The sequence below is a fragment of the Pteronotus mesoamericanus genome, unplaced genomic scaffold (genome assembly GCF_021234165.1).
Source record: "Pteronotus mesoamericanus isolate MK-2021 breed Mesoamerican mustached bat unplaced genomic scaffold, CSHL_Meso_final scaffold_54, whole genome shotgun sequence".
Lineage (NCBI taxonomy): Eukaryota > Metazoa > Chordata > Mammalia > Chiroptera > Mormoopidae > Pteronotus > Pteronotus mesoamericanus.
In genome coordinates, this window is record NW_026555321.1 from 45713179 (window position 1) to 45731967 (window position 18789).

Below are 18789 nucleotides of genomic sequence, written 5' to 3' on the forward strand. Positions count from 1 at the left end.
GTGATACGGGGATGAATAGGGTCCGGGGGATGCTGCAAAGTGGGGCACTGTGTCTTCTGGTACAGGTATTTTATAAAGAAACCAATATTTGCAGTGAGACTTGGATGATGAGTTAGGAGGAGAGTTAAGAGGCCAAAAAGAGCAGGAAGGGCTTCCACATGTAGAGGAGATGAAGAACAACAAATGGCAGGGAAGTGGGAAAAAACATAGTATAGTCAGGACAGTATTAACTGTTCTGCTTGGGGGAAGTAAAGACTGTTTAAACACCTTGACTATGATTAAAAGAACCTTTTTTAAAGAAGAGAATTAATAATTTAAAGTTTATGAGATACTAAACTTATAATAGATGGTGCTAATTTAGGCTGCAGCATGGGCTAAGTTCCAGGTTTATTACTCTGAATCACTGTAGCTTCACTTTGACTGTTGAAGTCTCTATTTTGCCTTTGGAGACCCAAGCTGTGAATGCAGTCCAGCCTCACTTAAGCTCCCTTTGTAACAAACATACCCTACCCACACGTCTTACAGGTCCAACATACAGATTTCTTTCTTAAGCCCACTTGATAGTATAGCACATGTTGAAAGATGATCATGTATACTAGGCTCATTTCTGAAATGATCTTGGCCAAACTTTTTCCAAGAGTAACCTCTTCAGAGGTCATGCCTTCCTATAAGCAATTCAGCCCACAAGTTCCTTTTTCTGTCGACAACATGGTGCTATTACCTGCATTTTAACACTGTCATTAGAAGTTACATTGTCACCAGTGGAATTAGAGCAACAATTGCAGTTGCAATTTACAACTTTTTTCTTTTTGCAGCGAAAATGTGATCAGTATTGGCCAACAGAGAATAGTGAGGAGTATGGAAACATTATTGTCACACTGAAGAGCACAAAAGTACACGCCTGCTACACTGTTCGTCGTTTTTCAGTCAGAAATACGAAAGTGAAAAAGGTATTGGAGGAATCGGATGGGATGCCAGGCGTCTCTTTTTAAACGTGTATGAAAATGACTGTGCAACAAAGGCCAATTCTCAGAACGAACTCAGTTTTTAAAAAGCATTTTAAAACATTTTTTCACAACACTTTTGATTGACATCAATGCATTGTGTGAAAGATATTGGCAAAGCACGTAATAGAATTTAACTGGCCTGATTGAGTTCTTTAATCTCTTTATGAAGAAGTCTTCATTTTTAAGGTCTTAGGTTTTGGTATCTAGCAGATACGGCAGCATCTGTTTGTTGAGTTAGCTTTTTAATTCCAATTTTCTGACAGCTTTAAAGTACTGTTTCCCAAAGCATGTTTCAGGGAATACTAAGCCTGTAAAATACTTGCAAAAAATCAGATCCTGCTACCTAATGAGTATGGGAAACTAATGCTACATCATATATATATCTCCCCCCTGTAGAAGTGTACAGCGAACACAAGTGATTAGGGTGCTACAGATAAGAAACCTATTTAACTTTGTTTTGCCTAGTGTTTCCCAACGGTACTTGAAAATAGAACCCTTTTCTGTAGAACTGTGAACATCCTAAGAATCATACCTTATGGAAATGCTCCTTTCAAGTTACCTCAGTTCCTCTTGTTCAAACGCCACTGTCCCATCAAGACTCATAGATCAGTACAGCAGTACTATGAACTCTAGACAGACGCTCATCAAGAAAATGTAACTTAGAAATGTCTAAGTTACTCTACAGAGACTTAGAAATAGCAGCTGTTTGTAGCACTTAGACTTAATTTTTATTTTTTGAGTCTTGGACATCTTTGAGAATGTGATGAAACTGTAGCCCCCTTGCTCCAGAAGAATTCATTTATCAAATGACTATAGACAGTTTCAGTGGCTCTGAAGCCCATCTGTGGCCCAAGGCTAACAGTCCTTTCTATGTATAGTTTTTCCCAAGAATGGCAGAAACTTTCTTTGTATAGTTTTTCCCAAGAATATAGGGAGTATTTAAAAATCAGTAGCACTGTATTATCTGTGTTATCTATAATAGAACCATTAGCTGGCTCAAGATAACCAATAATCAGTTTATACTTACAAAGCCCATTACTCATGAAAATGAAAACCCTTCAGGTATTTAAACATGGCCCACTTACTCTTATTTTAGAAGCAGCTTAAGTCAAAGGAAGAAGTCACGTGGAAACTTCAGATGTTTTGCACACTGATAAGAAGATAAAGTGATAACTGAAAATGAGAAAGAAACAGGAAAATGAGAGTTAACAGAAGAATTAAGAAATCAAAGCCATCCAGGGTCTTTGTAACACAGGGTTGAACACTCTACAAGCTTCAGTGTTGATTTATTAATGACGCTGAGTCATCAAAAAAAATTTTTTTTTAATTTTAGAGGTATTGGTAATAAGACAAGACGTATCATAGCAAGTGATCTGTTTGGAGGAATTTTTCATTCCAAGTAGTTAAAGATGTAAAAAGTTTAGCCACTTAAAGGAAAACTACTCTGAAAGATTCATTTATAAAAGTGATAAATTTATTTTTGCCTTTGACTCTAGAGGCACAGAATCATTAGTCACTTAGGGTTTCCCCACACTTCCTGAAGTGCACACAGCGGCAGCGAGCACTTGGGCTCCTGAAGGCCCCGTCCGGACAGTGGAGAAGGAGTGGGAGTCATGGCCCACAGTCAGATGAGAGCAGAGCACTCAGGCCTTCTGTTGCAAAAAGTCAGGAAATAGAGGCCTTGTGGGCAGATTGCAAAGCTCTGTAAGGTTCCAAATCCAAAAAAACCTGATTTTAAACATTCATTCTTGGTGTAACTTTAAGAGATGTCTAATACTTCTCATCCAGGGAGGACAGTTTCTCCATTTATGGCATGAGATGGCAACAAAAAGGAACAGAGGGACTAACCTGGCCCGGGAACATTAGGATGAATGAGATCAGAGGTGCTGTTTCCTAACATGCTTACATTATCTCCAGAATGCCCTCACTCAGCTGAAAAATGTCTTTTCTCGCCATTCTCAAAGGGTCAGAAGGGAAATCCCAAGGGTCGTCAGAATGAAAGGGTAGTGATCCAGTATCACTACACACAGTGGCCTGACATGGGAGTTCCCGAGTATGCCCTGCCAGTCCTGACCTTCGTGAGGAGATCCTCAGCAGCCCGGACTCCAGAAATGGGCCCTGTGTTGGTGCACTGCAGGTGGGGCTGACGTCTTTCCCTTTCTCCTGCCTGGGTTCTGCATCTGAAGTGGGCAGAGCAGTGGGCATGGGCCTTGTGAATCTGGACCCTGCTGCTGTTTTGTTTGATTTAGAAACTTGAGTCTTCCATTGAAAACTGGGACCAATAAGACCTGTTAGAGTTATGTAAAGTAACTCTGTTCCCATGAATTAAATCTTCTGCTTCTGAGATTAAAACAAAAATCTACTCTTAAAGGATGAATTTCTAGTTTTTATAATATTATTCTGTTATTAATAATAAAGTCTCCATTGTGCATAGGGTAATTGCAGGCTGCTCATAATATGTAAAAATCTGACCTTAAACACAAGTTTAGAACTTTCCATGCTAGAGATTTTAAGGTTTTGTATATGGCTTTTCTTGTGAGTTCCTTGAAATAACATTAATTACAGTATGTATAAAAGGCTTTTATTTTCAAAATTTTAGTTTATACGTGCTATATAAACTATTCAAAAGCACTGGGAAAGCCTTCTGTAAAATCCATTTTCTTTCTTTAACTACCTCAGACAACCTTAGTTGGTTATTTAGAAAACGCTTTTATTGAATTTTGTTTGAAATTTTATTCTGGACTTTTTATTTTCATTCTGGTATTCAAATGGATGTTGTGCACAGCATTTTCTAAGCACTTCTTTGGGCTGTTCTAATGCTCTGCAAGATCCTTTGCAGAAATTAAAACCCATCTTCTGTTTAAAGGCCCATGAGAACTGTACATGTTTGCTAACCCAGGTAGGAATCACTAAAACAGAGATAAATGTCTATCAAAAGGGCTTGCATATCAGCAAACCTGTATGAAACAGGGACCTATTGGGGAGAATTTTACCAAAAGAAGCTTGCTACTCAGTACGACAAAACTGAGATCTTCCTATTTTTGTTTCATAACCATTGAAAACTTGAATAAGAGGCCTAATTGTCTAGATGTAATATTCTTATTCTGTATCTGGATTATTAAAGGAAAGCACCCCTTTAAATAGGAACTTTCTCACGCTGAGCAGGTTGGAGGAGTTGGGCAAAAGGGGGTTTATTGAACGGCTAACAGGCACTCCCCGAACCACCAGGAGAGTCAGAGAACCAGGCACATGCCTAAGCAGCAAGGAGAACCCCCTCCGTGGCGCCTCCGTGGACATGGCTCTGGTGGGGAGATGGCTGCCGCCGCAGGAGGCCGGGAGAGCTCATATGCATCGTTGTCTGCAGCTCCTATGGTGTAAAGGCAGTCTTTGCTTCCCATGAAGACTCATGGAATTGGAAATGTCTTAATATATTAAGTTTTTGGATACTATCCAGGATGAATAATCTATCTAAACAGAAGGGTTATTTCTGCACTTACTAGCCATCGAGATGGTAATTTTTCTAATCTGCAGTTCATGACGTGATAAAGCAATAGGCACTAGTTGAGTGTCCCCATTTCTTCCAGCGCCGGTGTGGGCAGGACAGGCACCTACATTGTAATAGACAGCATGCTGCAACAGATAAAAGACAAAAGCACAGTTAATGTCCTGGGTTTCCTGAAGCATATCAGGACACAGCGTAACTACCTCGTCCAGACTGAGGTAAGGAGTGGCCGCCAGTGTCCTGAGATACTGGCACATTCTTTAACAGGAACTTGAATGAGATTGAAGAGACAGATAGGGCTTGAAAGAATTTACAGGTTTTTATTAGAAGGCATCCTGACCGTGGTACTCTTTACAGCTCACAGTTTTTCATTTGTGTTTGAATCTTCAATTTGGATTTCTGAACAACTACACCAGCACTTACATAGCCAATACAGTTGGATCTAGGGCTGTGTTCAACACTCTAGGGAATGAAAAAAATATATAGCATATGAGAGAATGGTTCTAAAGCTCTGCAATGAACATATATTTATCCATTGTGTGCTGCATTGAACCTACTGTTTGGGGCATGGTATAGAACATAGAACTTCACTCAACACAGTCTCTACCTTAAAATAAGTTACAAAGTAAGTATTGGGGCAAACCGCATAACTATACATGCTTGAAGGAATTCACTGGGAGGTGCCTGTTAGGGGAAGAGCTCATCAAAAGTAGATTTTATGGATGGGATGGAGGCGACTACCATATACTGTACCTTTTAGGAGCAGTACATTTTCATCCACGATGCCTTGTTGGAAGCCATTCTTGGAAAAGAGACTGAAGTATCTTCAAATCAACTGCATAGCTACGTAAATAGCATCCTTATACCAGGAGTAGGAGGAAAAACACGACTGGAAAAACAATTCAAGGTAGTGCTTCACATACATTTCTTTGGTAAAAAAGCAAGGAAGTAAAGAAATGCCTTGAGTTTAGGGTTATGTCTCTTTTGCATGAACTTACAGACTGAAATGGATTGCTATTTATACTCCTCAAACATAATGCTAAGAAATACAAAGTTCGACTTCTGTGTGCATCGTTGGTATCTAAGTAGGTAGTGTGGTGCTGTATTTTCTCCTGAACAATTTAGAGCTTTATCTGAACAAACACATCAGCCCTTGACTGCAATGACATAATGTTTTGAGCCAGTCCTTACAGTCCAAAGAATACCATCTGCATTTTTTCTGAACTAATCTATCTTATCCTTATTAAGAATGGTTATTGTTGACACATTGCCCTAAAAAATAAAGACTATATTAGTAGATATTTTAGAAACTAGAGAAGATCTACTAAAGAGTACTTGAGAAAAGTTAACTTTTCCTTAAATGATTGTTTTTTTTCTTTCATAGGGGCATGAAGAAGTTAAAAGGTAGTTAAGGTTTATATGGAGATGATTTAAAGAAATGGTGAAAAAAGAGACTCTAGGGACTTTAAAGTAATTAAGATCAGAAAAGCTGAATTATCTCAAAGGATTTATTATAACTGTCAAATATTGTCTAATCACTAAGTGCTTTCCTATTTCGTAGAGTCTCAGTCTTCTAAAATTCTATGTTTTTGCACACTGGTCTTTGCATAATTTCTCATTTTGTATTAGGGTGGAAAGAATTAGATGAATCTATATAGTTTTAGTTTTCATAGTAAAACTTTGAATCCTTCATTTGAATCTCACCTGAAGAAACCAGACAGCCAAGCAAAGTCAGATGAAGTGAAAAAGATTAATTTTACTGCATTTGAGCATAACAATTTCATATTTCTAGCTCTCCCTTCACAATGTCCAAACTATTCTAAATACCATTTGACATAATTCATAATGTGGGCATAGTGTCTCATTTTAAATGTTTAAAATGAGCTCTTAAAAAATATTAAGTACCAATATTTCTTTTTTTAAGTAATCTTTATTATATTTTTTCTATTACCATTTAGTCCATTTATACTTTTTCCCTCCAGCAATCACCACATGTTGTCCAAGTCCATGAGTCCTTTTTCCTTTTTGCTCAATTCTTCTACCCCCTAACCTACCTCCGCCTCCACTAGCTGTCATCTGTTCTCCATCTATAAGTCTGTCTCTGTTTTGCTTGTTAGTTCAGTTTGTTCATTAGATTCCTCATATGAGTAAACGATATGAACCATCGTTTCTTAAATGCTGCCTGTTCCATTTCTATAATATTTTACACATACTTTCTAAAACATTCATCAAAGAAATCAGTTCATTCCATTGGGAACCAGGTAATTGGTCCTTTCACAGACACTAAACACTTTAGAACTTAAGTAGAAGGAAAAAAACAAGAATCAGAAACTTGAAAACTGCATCCAGCGTCTTTGACATTAGTACTAAAGCATTGGGAGGAGACAGTTCCCATGTCCTCTGTTACGATGGGCCAAAATGTATACATATATGTAGGACTGACAAGGTGGTTCAACCTATTCATATAAATAGGAGGAATAGCCAAACTACTGGGCTAATTATTTATAACAGCCTTAGAACAATGTCATTTCAACAGAAATTTACTGAGATCTTAGTCAACTCTCTTAAGAAATAGGATTAGCACTTACTACCATGAGGCAGTTTTTCCTAGGGTAGCTCTTGTGCCTGAGGAATTAAAAGAAAAAAATTCACAAAAGCAATGACATCAATGGAAAAATCTAGATTAATTCAGTAAATATGTATTACTTACATAGTACTGATCAGAAAGAAGCCTAATGCCTGATTGTAGAAATAAGAGAAGCATACACCTGAGAGGCTTCCCACTTACTCAGAACTTAAAAATGTTGCTGTGTTTAATACCTTTTAACAGTAATGCAAACATAAATAAGTAACATTTATCCAAGGCCTACTGAGTGATACTCAGTTCTAGGATGTTTGTAAATACAGGGTGGGGCAAAAGTCGGTCTACAGTTGTTCAGATGGAAAGTCATACAAAAATTAATAACTAATAGTACAAGAATAAACTCTGTGTTTCACACACTCACAACTGTAAACCTAGTTTTTCCCCACCCTGTATTTCACCTCCCGAGCATCCTGTAGGATAGACATGCTGCCACATTTATAAAGAAAAAAGGCAAGGTTGGAGATGGTAAGTGGCTTGCCCCGGCTCCTGCTGCCCATAGCAGTGTAGCCAGGACCCACGCTCGGGTTTTTTCCCTGACTGCAGCCTGAGTTTGCCTCTGGATGCTAACCACCTGCTTCCTGTCCCTTGATTTTGCTTGTATTTAAGAGGAGCCTCACATCAAAAATAGCAGAGTTCCCTGTGATGACATTCACTTTATATGAAAGCGTTCTTATTTTTCCCTTTGCTTACGCAGAGGAAGCTGCCAGAGGAAAGTCCGAGCCCTTGGTCCTCCTCTGACTGCTCATTTATAAATAAATGGGAGCCTGTCAAAGTGAAGAGGGGAAAAAGCACACGCATACGAACAACTAAGATAATTGAGAGAAGTACCACTAATGAAACACAAAAAATGTTCTCAGGGGCATAAAACTGATTTTATTCCTCAGTAATCTGATTATTTGTGTTTTATCCCAGATCATCAAGCAGATGTCATCAATTATTCCTTTTTGGCTGTTTTATTTTTTCTAGCTTTACTGATATATATGTGTAATTGTCTAAGTTCAAGGTGTACAAGGTAATGATTTGATGTATGTATATATTGCTAAATGATTATCACAGTAAGATTAGTTAGCATGTCCACAATTCTGCCTTTGAATGAAGACTGCAATGTTGTTTTTCTTTCAGCTGGTCACACAATGTAATGCAAAATATGTGGAATGCTTTAGTGCTCAGAAAGAGTGTAACAAAGAAAAGAACAGAAACTCTTCAGTCGTGCCATGTAAGATTCAAAATCAGTTTGCCTTGGTTAAGTGTGTTAGCATCTTTTTCACTGGATATTATGTTACCATGTAAAGAGACAGGGGAGAGGTTATGCCGAGGACAGCAACGCTGGGTCAGTGCCAGCATTTACCACATCTGTGGGACATGAAATCTAGTTTCCGTTCACCTGAAAATTCAATAATTAGGGGCCTCTACCATATCTTAACTAATGAAAAGAAAAATTGTTATCCGTTATCACTGTGGCATCAATACTCCTTTAAAACATAGATTCCCAGATTCATCTCTCCACTGGTAACTATATCATTCAAGTATTCTCGCTATTGAGATCAAAGCACTGTTGATAGGTGGTGCCCTTTGTATAAATAACTCAGGACACAGTAGAGGATACTGCGCATGCTGTGGACACAGGCGTGGGTGATCACAGGAGAGATTACCTCCACTGGAAAAGGCCACTGTGTTTTAAGCCCTTCATGGGGAGGAAAGATATGGATAAGGGGATGGCAAAAGAGCAGATTAAAATATAGTGGTACAAGTGTAGGAGTATCAAACCATAGTAAAATTTATCTGAAACCCTCTGTCATCTCCACACAGAGTATTAGTGATGTGCTGTGAAAACCTCTCCCACAGTAAAATTTTACTCCTACAATGCCTATGTCCTGGGAGTGTGTAGCATAATTTCATTTTACATTCTGCCTGAGCTGGTAACACTTTAGCTTGGTTAAAAATATAGGTAAATCTTAAAAAGAAAGGGGAGCCAGGAGGATATATGACTTACCAAGTACATCTCAGAAAGCACTGTTGGTTCTGTGTGTAACAGGCAAATGTGCTCTTTTGTTTTTTCCAAATGACAGCTGAGCGTGCTCGAGTGGGTCTTGCACCGTTGCCTGGAATGAAAGGAACAGATTATATTAATGCTTCTTATATCATGGTGAGAGTCAACAGTTAATTATAAATAAAGTCAATGAAACTTAAAGGTGCTAAAGAGCAGATACCACCTATGTGACTGACGTCATTTTCCAAAGAATCTCTTAATGTGAATTTTCAAAATTGTAGAGATTTCCCTATCTTGGAACCTGTAACAAAAGATACCTAATCAGTGGGGGTTACAAAACTGCTTCAGTTAAGGAAAACACTTGATAAGGAATTAATTTTGGTGTTACTATCACCCATCTAGTCTTTGAAAAAATGTTGAAATTACTGTTGAGTAAAAACAGCAGGGGTAACTACAAGTGAATTGTACGTGAAGAGAAAAAAATTGTCTACCTATGTTGGCAGAAGTGCACCTAAAAATTGGCCAAATGCACTGAATGCCTTCTTCAGTTATTGTAGTATCAAAATAATGCTATCTTATTTCATGAATATGTTTTACTACTGCAAAGTTAGAATAAAACACCCATAATCACTGATTTTTTGTCTTCCTAACTGAAGGGCTATTATAGGAGCAATGAATTTATTATAACCCAGCATCCTCTGCCACATACTACGAAAGATTTCTGGCGAATGATTTGGGATCATAATGCACAGATCATTGTCATGCTGCCAGACAACCAGAGCTTGGTGAGTGAAGCACAGCTGCTATATATTAATGAGCCGGTGAGGCCATAAGCATAAATCACTTTGATACCTTGCCACAGGGCCATAGTGTCTGTAGATGCTAGGAAGGGAATTCAGACCTCTCCTCTTTAAGTCTGTACAGATTCCTTTTGCAGGCTCACAATTACCCCCTGCCCTCCGCCCCCCGCCCCCCGCCCCCCCCATCAGTTCTGTTACTTGTTCTCTAATGCTGATGATAGTGCTCCTCAGCTGTACTGTGCATGGCAGTGTGGTAGAAGGTTTTGAAAAGGCCCTTTTGCTAACCTCAAGAGCATATGACCCTGACCCCACATCCTAGTTGCTATGTGTCACTTTTGAAAAATAAATAATAATAGCAGCTAACATTTGAGGATGTAACTGTGCTTCTTACTCTACATGCATTAACTCATTCATTCCCCTTTACAATTTTATGACAATAGGTACTATTATCGTCTCATTTAATAGGTAGGGAAACTGAGGGAAGTAACTTGCCCAAGGGCAAACATGGATAGAGTCAGGATTTAAACCTGAGTCACCTGTTTCCTGAGCTCATGTTTTTAATCATTGTTCTGATAGTATATGCCCCACCCATATCATAGAAATGTGTCTTCGCCTTCCACCCCAAAAAAATTGTATCAAAATAATAATATCATTTACTTTTCCTTCTGCCATAAATAAGTCAGATCTATTACAGGGAAGGAGTTAAGGAAATACTATTTTGTTACAACTTACTTTTAAGGACTTTTTGAAGTGACTACCTCTTTCTCCTCCAGTTAGTCCTTCCCTATTGAGCTCTCTATATTGAAGGGTCTGCAAGTTTATCAAAAGATGCTTAAATGTTTGTGCTTAGCTCTCTAAGTACCAGAATTACTTGGGTTTCAGAAGTTACTATAAGGACATAGAAGCACAGGAAGTCAAAACAAAAACAGAGACACAGTAAAGATCGGCCTCCGTGAGTGTCAGAATAGTAAGTTTCTAATCCGAAAAGAACAGCATGTGATTGAACCCTCGTCTGGGTGACATGCATTTGACTGTGTGCCCAGTCAGTAGGAACTTCTTCAGTGTCGCATTTTGCTCAGCTTCAGAATACCAAGGCTGCTTCTGCATGTTAGAATGGCAACAAAGTTGAGAATCTGAAGCTAAAAACTGGAGTGTAAATTTTCAAATTAGTTGGCAGTAGGGGTCTATTCTGTTAGCATGTGGATTTTGGAGGCATTTAAGGTTGTTGAAACGTTCATTTGTTGGCTGAATTAGTATTTTGTTATTGCCACTTAACAGAGGACAGTCACCAAAGGCATCTACCATTATAGCCCATTTGTATGTGGAAGATAGGGGGAGACTGGACCAAATAAGTGAATAAATGATCTGCAGACAGTGAGGATAGAGGAACTGCCCTGGAACACGTCACCTCAGTGTTTCTGAGGCCTAGGGAGGCTGGACTAGAATTACACTTGACTGCACTCTCAGCTCCAGGGTCAAAAGTTAGATTCATTTATTATTGAAGTTTTCCTTAAAATAATGTCTCTGGATGCCTAGTTTGCTTTATTGCTTATTACTACTATTACTTGACAAGACCACAATTCTGTGAATATCTCAAAAGTCACTGATTCCTAATTCAGAAAGCACTGTGAGAGATGACTAGGCATCTCTGACCTATATAAATACACGAGGTCTGTCCAGAAAAAGTCCAGCCATTTTAATATAATGAGAACAGTTTGCACAGTATCAATGTAACCTGGCGGCCAGGGGCATGGACTGAAATGTGTATGTGTGAACAATGATGGCTCCACTGGAGTAGTCAGTGAGGGTGATAGATGCTGTTGAGTGAGCATGTGTATTGTGTGGTCATGGCATTCAAAATGACTGAGCGTGTAAAGCAGCAAATCTGAATCAAATTTTGCATTAAGCTTGAACATTCCCCCATGGAAACTATTCAGGTGATTCAGAAGGCCACAACCATGGGCAACTGGTGATTGGCAGCTTCATGACAACATCACGCCCTCTCATGCATCACATCATGTGCAGAGTTTTTTGGTGAAACATCAAATCACCCAGGTGACTCAGCCCCCTACAGCCCAGATTTGGTGCCCTGCAACTTGTGGCTTTTCCCAAAACTCAAATCACCTTTGAAAGGAAAGAGATTTCAGGCCACTAATGAGATTCAGGAGAATATGACAGGGCAACTGATGGCGACTGGGAGAACTGTGTGAGGTCCCAACGTGCCTACTTTGAAGGGGACTGAGGTGTCATTGGCCTATGTACAATGTTTCTTGTATCTTGTTTCTTTTTTAATAAATCTTTCTATTTTTCACATTACATGGCTGGATATCTTCTAGACAAACCCCTTATTTGTCAGCAAAATATGTATGAGACCAGAGTGCCTACTGAATTAAGAAGTAGATTTATTTTTCCCAGTCTTTCAAGATGATCAGTTATTCCCTAGTTTACTAACTACATTAAAAAGTTTTCCTCTGCCTGCCTTCCACAAATCCCTTTGGCAGTCTTTAGACCAATTCAATAATTTACTATTCATGGTATCATCATCAAAGTTATTTCAGGTAGGTAGTTTTATTATTTCCATTTTGTAGCTATGGAATTTAAGGCTCAGAGAGATTAATTTATTCAAGATCACATCCAACCCTAAATCCTGTGCTTAGTCTGTACATATTTGTTAAATTTAGTGACCCTGTCTATCATTATCTGTTAAAAGGGCTCTATTTCCATTTCCTCGGACAAAATGTATTGAAACACATGACAGTTATAGACTTCCTTTGTATCACTTAAACCCAGTTGCTAATCTGCTTCCCCTTATGCTGAGCTTTAAAAATAAAAATGTACTTGGCAATAAGCTGTATTGAAACTTGAAAGGGTGATAAGTCTCATTGGACTGTTGGCTCATTTCTAATGCAACATTGTAAGATTAAACAAAACCCTCTTTGTTTTGAACACTATTCAGAATTATTTCTGACTTCCCTAGTAGTATCTAAGCATTTTCAAGAAAATGCCATAGAAATTTATAAATTACAGGCAAACTTTAGTTTGCCATTTGAACTAATTAGGAAAAGGGGAAAGAAGGCTTATTATAAAAATCACTGTATTTCTCACAAAGTCTCCAACCTATGCAACAATTAACTTTTTTTAGGCCTCCTTAGTTTAAGGATAGAATTCAAGTAACAAGCCTGAAAATTTACTTTTAATCTTAAAATAGATGAACATTTTAAAGTGTACCTGATTCAAGGCTGAAAGACTTTCTCTGTCATCCCCTTTTGAAACCTAACATTAACATATTAACTTTTCTTTAAGAACACCTTGTACTTACAGCCAACATGCTTATTTATATACAAGCTTTTTCCAAAAGGTTCTATCCTGAACATTAGTAGTGTGATTTTAGACAACTTCAGACCTCTCTGAGCCTTGGTGTCCTCATCTGTAAAGGCAGGTGATAAAAATCCCTCACCTCACGAGTATATTGCAAAAATTAAGATAGACAGATAATGTTACAAAAGTCCTTTGCAAAATGCTATAAATTGTAGAACTGTTATTAACATCATCCATAGGAAATAACGATTAGTTGCTTAAGCAATTGTGAATAATAGGTTACAATTAATTGACCAAAATCTTGTCTTTTCATGACAATTACATTGCGGAGCACTTCTCAAATGCGAGTAATACATTCCCTATGAGTACATTTTGGTTGTTACAATGACGTAGGTGAACAGTGCTGGAAAATGGTTACTGTTGTGTATGTTTTATAATACAATAACCAATGAACTCAGCATGATTAGGTGGGGAAATACATAAACCTGTGAAACAATTTTAAAAGATGACTTGAGAGGTAGGTAGGCAAACATAAGAAACCATTTTGCAAGAAAATTCATAAACAAATATTTAACAGCACTACAGAGGATTTTGTTGTTGTTGTTCCCATAGGCAGAAGATGAGTTTGTGTACTGGCCAAGTCGAGAAGAATCCATGAACTGTGAGGCCTTTACCGTCACCCTTATCAGCAAAGACAGACTGTGCCTCTCTAATGAAGAACAAATTATCATCCATGACTTTATCCTGGAAGCTACACAGGTAATCTAACCCTCCGTTCCTGAGTCATAGCTGTATCTGGACCCTGGATCGTACTGAGTAATACTGAAGTAACTTAACACGCTCCAGGCAGGCCCAGGGATTCGAGTATGACTTAATTTTAAATATGCATACTTCCCTTTTTTACCTTCCTTCAAATATTTACTTTCCCAGCTGCATAGGTGAAATATAAGCAGTTCCTCTGATTGAGCACACACACAAATAGGTCTGTTGACCTAATTATACAAGCAATATACTAGAGCTCAGTATTTTCTTTGCCATCAGAAATGTAAACCTTGCAGTGTGTTACAGACATGATACTATTAAGACTTTTTGTTACACAGCATTTTGACCTGTAATAACTGCCTTCCTATGAGGCAGGTAAGAGGGAAGCTGGCTTGTATTAGAAATTGAAATAATCTAACGCCTTCCTTTTTTTTTCTTTATTTCTAAAGATAAGAATTTTCACTTCAAATTAATGCCTTAACAACATAGTCTTCTGCTACTCCATTGTCATTAGCTGCACACTCTTTACAGCAGGCAGACCACCCAAGTATTTTCTTTCTCCAGCTCCACCTTGGTTAACCTGGCATTCTTTAGTTACCTATAAGAGATGCTTCCTGAAGAGCAAGTTCTAGTCATTAGAGTATAGAGTGAAATAAACTCTTGTTGTCTTGGTTGTAGGATGACTATGTCCTAGAAGTTCGGCACTTTCAGTGTCCCAAATGGCCTAACCCAGATGCCCCCATAAGCAGTACCTTTGAACTTATCAATGTCATCAAGGAAGAGGCCTTAACAAGGGATGGCCCCACCATTGTTCATGATGAGTATGTATATGCTGCTTATTTTTACTTTTTTATATTTGTCTAATACTGACAGTTTTATTTCTTCCTTTCTATTATTTAAAATCATGTTTATTCTATTACAGTTGTCTCAATTTTTCCCCCTTTGCCCGCCTCCACCCATCCTACCAGGCACCCCACTCCCACAGTCAATGCCCACTCTGCTGTCCAGGTCCAAGGGTCATCCATACATGCTCTTTGTCTAGTCCCTTCCCCTTCTTTCCACCATTGTCCTCCTTCCTCATCCCCTCTGGTCACTTTCAGTCTGCTCCATGTTTCCATGCCTGTGGTTTATTTTGTTGAATAGATTCCACTTATAGGTGAGATCATACAGCATTTGTCATTCACCAACTGGCTTATTTCATTTAGCATAATACTTTCTAGTTCCATCCATGTTGTCACAAAAGGTAGGAGTTTCTTCTTTCTTTTTTTTTTTAATGCCGATGGATTTCATTTTTTTTTAAATGTCAAAATCCATTATAAAGTCTCAGCAATTAAAACATGACACCAACACAGAAATAATCAAGTAGATCAATGAAATAAAATGAGCATTCTAGAAACAACTGTATATATCTCTCTAACAATGTAATATATGATTAAACTGATATTTCAAATCCATGGGGAAAATAAGGCTTATTCAACAAATATGGTGCATGGACCACTATTACTTGAAATAAAACAAATATAGAGCCCTATTTCACACATTATACAAAAAATTCTCAGGTGAGTTAAAAATCAATATGTAGAATATAAAGAGTTTTAGGAGAAAATACAAAATAATATTTTCTCAGCCAGAAGTAAAATATTCAAATCCAGAAGCTATAAAGTAGAATATTGACAATATTAATAATTTAAGACTATATAGTAATATACATATAAAAAAAGTTAAAGGACAAGTTACAGAATGGAGAAGTATTTGCAACACATCTAAAAAAGGGTTAAGAGTTTGTTTTTTTAGGGGAAAAAAATTCTACAAACATTTAATCAAAAAATGGATAAAGAATACCAAAAAGTCATTTAAAGCTTTTTAAAAATAATAGAAATAGTCAAGAAATATACAAAAACAGGTTTAGTTTCAACAAATAATGAAGTAACAACTAATATAGCATATCATTCTCACAGTCTGATTAATAAGTATTGAAAACATTGGTAATATCAAGTATTGGTGACTGTGAAAGGAACTGGGTATTCATAGACTCTTTTTCTTCATCTTCTTGAAGCAGCTCTTTTAGTATATTTTGCAATGCTGGTTTAGCAGAGGTGTATTCTTTTAGCCTTCTTTTGTCTCGGAAACTCCTTATTTCGCCTTCCATTTAATTGAGAGCCTTGCTGGGTGGAGCAGTCTTGGTTGCAGGCCTTTGCCTTTCATGACTTGGAATATTTCCTGCCATTCCCTTCTGGCTTGTAGTGTTTCTGTTGAGAACTCAGCTGCTAGCCGCACCAGGGCTCCCTTATATGTTACTACCCGTTTCTCCCTTGCTGCCTTTAGGATTCTCTGTTTGTCTGATATTTGCCGTTTTAATGATGATGTGTCTTGGAGTGGGCCTCCTTGGGTTCCTCTCGAATGGGACCCTCTGTGCTTCCTGGACTTGTGTGACTTTTTCTCTCCTCCAAGTAGGGAAGTTTTCCATCATGACTTTTTCAAACACGTTCTCTATCCCTTCCTCCTCTTCTCCTTCTTGTATCCCTATTATATGGATACTATTACGTTTCAGGTTGTCCTGCATTTCCCTCAATGCCACTTCATTCTTTTTGAGTCTTGATTTTCTTGCTCTTTCTGGGAGCTTTTTTCTGCTTTATCCTCTAGCTCGCTGATTCAAATCCTCTGCTTCATCTAGCCTGTTTTTGATTCCCTCTACTGTGTTCTTCAATTCAGAAATTGTATCCTTCATTTCCTTTTGTCTCTTATTGACAGTTTCTATGTCCTTTTTCATGCTGATAGAAGTTTTGCAGTAAGTTCCTCGTAGTTTCCCTGTAGTTTTTTGTAATTCTCTCTCAGCTCACTGAGCTCATTGAGCTTCCTTAGAACGTTTCTTTGAGCTCAGTACCTGATAGTTTGCTTGCCTGTATTTCATTTAGTTCTGTTTCTGGGGATTCCCCCTTTCCCTTCGACTGGGAGGTATTTCTCTGTCTTCCCATTATTTGTGAGACTCTTCTCTTCTGCTTCTGCTTCTTAAATTGATCTGTCCTGAATTCCTGGCTTTGTGGTGTGAACTTCTATGGTAAGAGACTGCTGTTTTTTTTTCTTTCTGGATCTGCCTCTGATGATGTCAGATGTTGACCCTGTCTGACCTTAGGCAGTGTGTTCAAGGTTTCCAGGAATCTACTGTCTCTAGCTCTCTCCATCAGCTGTTAATCTAGTCACTGCACTCAGCAGGCTGGCTTAGAGACACCACAGGACAGGGCAGTATCCCTCCTGGGGGCAGGGTTGTCAGATCCTCTCATGCTGCTGCCGTAATGGAGAGGAGTCAGCACCAGCGTCCTGTCAGCTGTTCCCTCAATTCTCTCCCCTAAGCCCCAGTCTCCAGACTTGCCTCAAGTGCCTCTAGACCACTCTGTGTCCTCCTTAGCTATGGATCCACTATCTGTGACTGCTTCTCTGTACTCAGCAATAGGGCTTTTGCACCACCTCTAGGCCAAGCCTCCTGGGGGCCAGGCTCTTGTGTCCTCTCACACTGCTGCCGCTCAGGGGAGTGGTCTGCCTAAGCAAGATAGTAGTTACCGAGTGGGGGATGAGTCAGCACCAGGACCCCATTGGTACTCTCTCAGTTCTCTACCCAAAGCCTCCTTCCCTAGTCACTCCTCAGGCATCTCCAGCCCACTCTGCCCCTGCCAAGGTAAGTGGCTGAAAACAAAAATTTATGTGTTGGCCCTTTAAACAGCTCTTTGTGTCTCCAGCTTCCTGTCTCTGTCAGAGAGCAACTCTGCCACTTTTCGCAGGTGGCTGTTATCTGTGTACTTTTTGGGCTCTGGTGCTGTGGGCTAGAAATCCCCACTTAGGGTTTAGAGCCCACTCTTCTCGGGGGTATCCAAATGGTTGTTTCAATATCCTTCTGGTGCTGCTTCATGGGGGCACCCCACCTGCCTTCTCAAGTCTCTACTGCACTCCTTACCATTTAGATTGTGCTAAAGCTGACTCTTCTGTCTGCCCAAGGTTAAAGGCTCCTCTCTCGCTTGTGTTCAGTTGTTTGTTCCAGGTGATTTGGCCACAATTTAGTTGTAATTCCAGGTCAGTCCTGGGAGGAGGTAGTATGACTTCCACTCACTCCTCCACCATATTGATTCTCTACCAATAACTTTATTGATTTGGATATTTTGAGTATGTCAGTTATCTCCCACTATTGGCTTCTACTGGGTAGAGGCCAGAGGTGCTGCTAAATATCTCCCAATGCATAAGACAGCCCCACAGCAAAGAACTATTGGCCAAAATGTCAGTAGTACCAAGAAACTTCACAAGCCATTTTTGACACCTTTGATAAGTCACAGCGCCTTCTCCATATACTGCACAAATCTTTTTTTGCATTTTGGTTGCATTTTTACCTTTCTTGAAATAATAAAGCATGATATGCGCAAAATGTTTTGTATTTTCTTCCATCTTCAGTATTAAAATGGCTGCACAGAAATTCACCAAGTTTTTTTTTGGTTTTTTTTAATGTACACTGATATGACCGCTGTCACAGTACAATCTAACAAAATTGTTTTTAATGGAGTTAAAGACAATTAAGCACTACTAGAGTCATCATATAGAAAAAACTAAATGAAGGTTTTGACCAACCCATCAAAAGGTTAAAACAATAGAAATGTTTTAAAGGGCATAAATATTTGAAACTATTTATAATTCCATATTAGTAAATTTTTAACCCTGGATCATAATAAGCATAATAAATGATACTTTTTGAACATATGGTAGATGTGCTAGGCTCTGTTCTG

The 18789-nt window shown here is 38.6% G+C and overlaps 1 protein-coding gene across 3 annotated transcripts in view; it reads left to right on the plus strand.

The window, feature by feature from the left end:
• PTPRG (protein tyrosine phosphatase receptor type G) overlaps nt 1–18789 on the plus strand; it is a 681808-nt gene that overhangs the window by 655745 nt on the left and 7274 nt on the right. For all 3 annotated transcript variants that reach the window (XM_054595580.1, XM_054595582.1, XM_054595581.1), the window contains 9 exons: nt 816–950; nt 2972–3144; nt 4592–4727; nt 5270–5416; nt 8276–8369; nt 9223–9299; nt 9800–9928; nt 13874–14020; nt 14702–14844. In XM_054595580.1, coding sequence (XP_054451555.1) covers nt 816–950; nt 2972–3144; nt 4592–4727; nt 5270–5416; nt 8276–8369; nt 9223–9299; nt 9800–9928; nt 13874–14020; nt 14702–14844 — 1181 coding nt within the window. The remainder of the gene's footprint in view (nt 1–815; nt 951–2971; nt 3145–4591; nt 4728–5269; nt 5417–8275; nt 8370–9222; nt 9300–9799; nt 9929–13873; nt 14021–14701; nt 14845–18789) is intronic.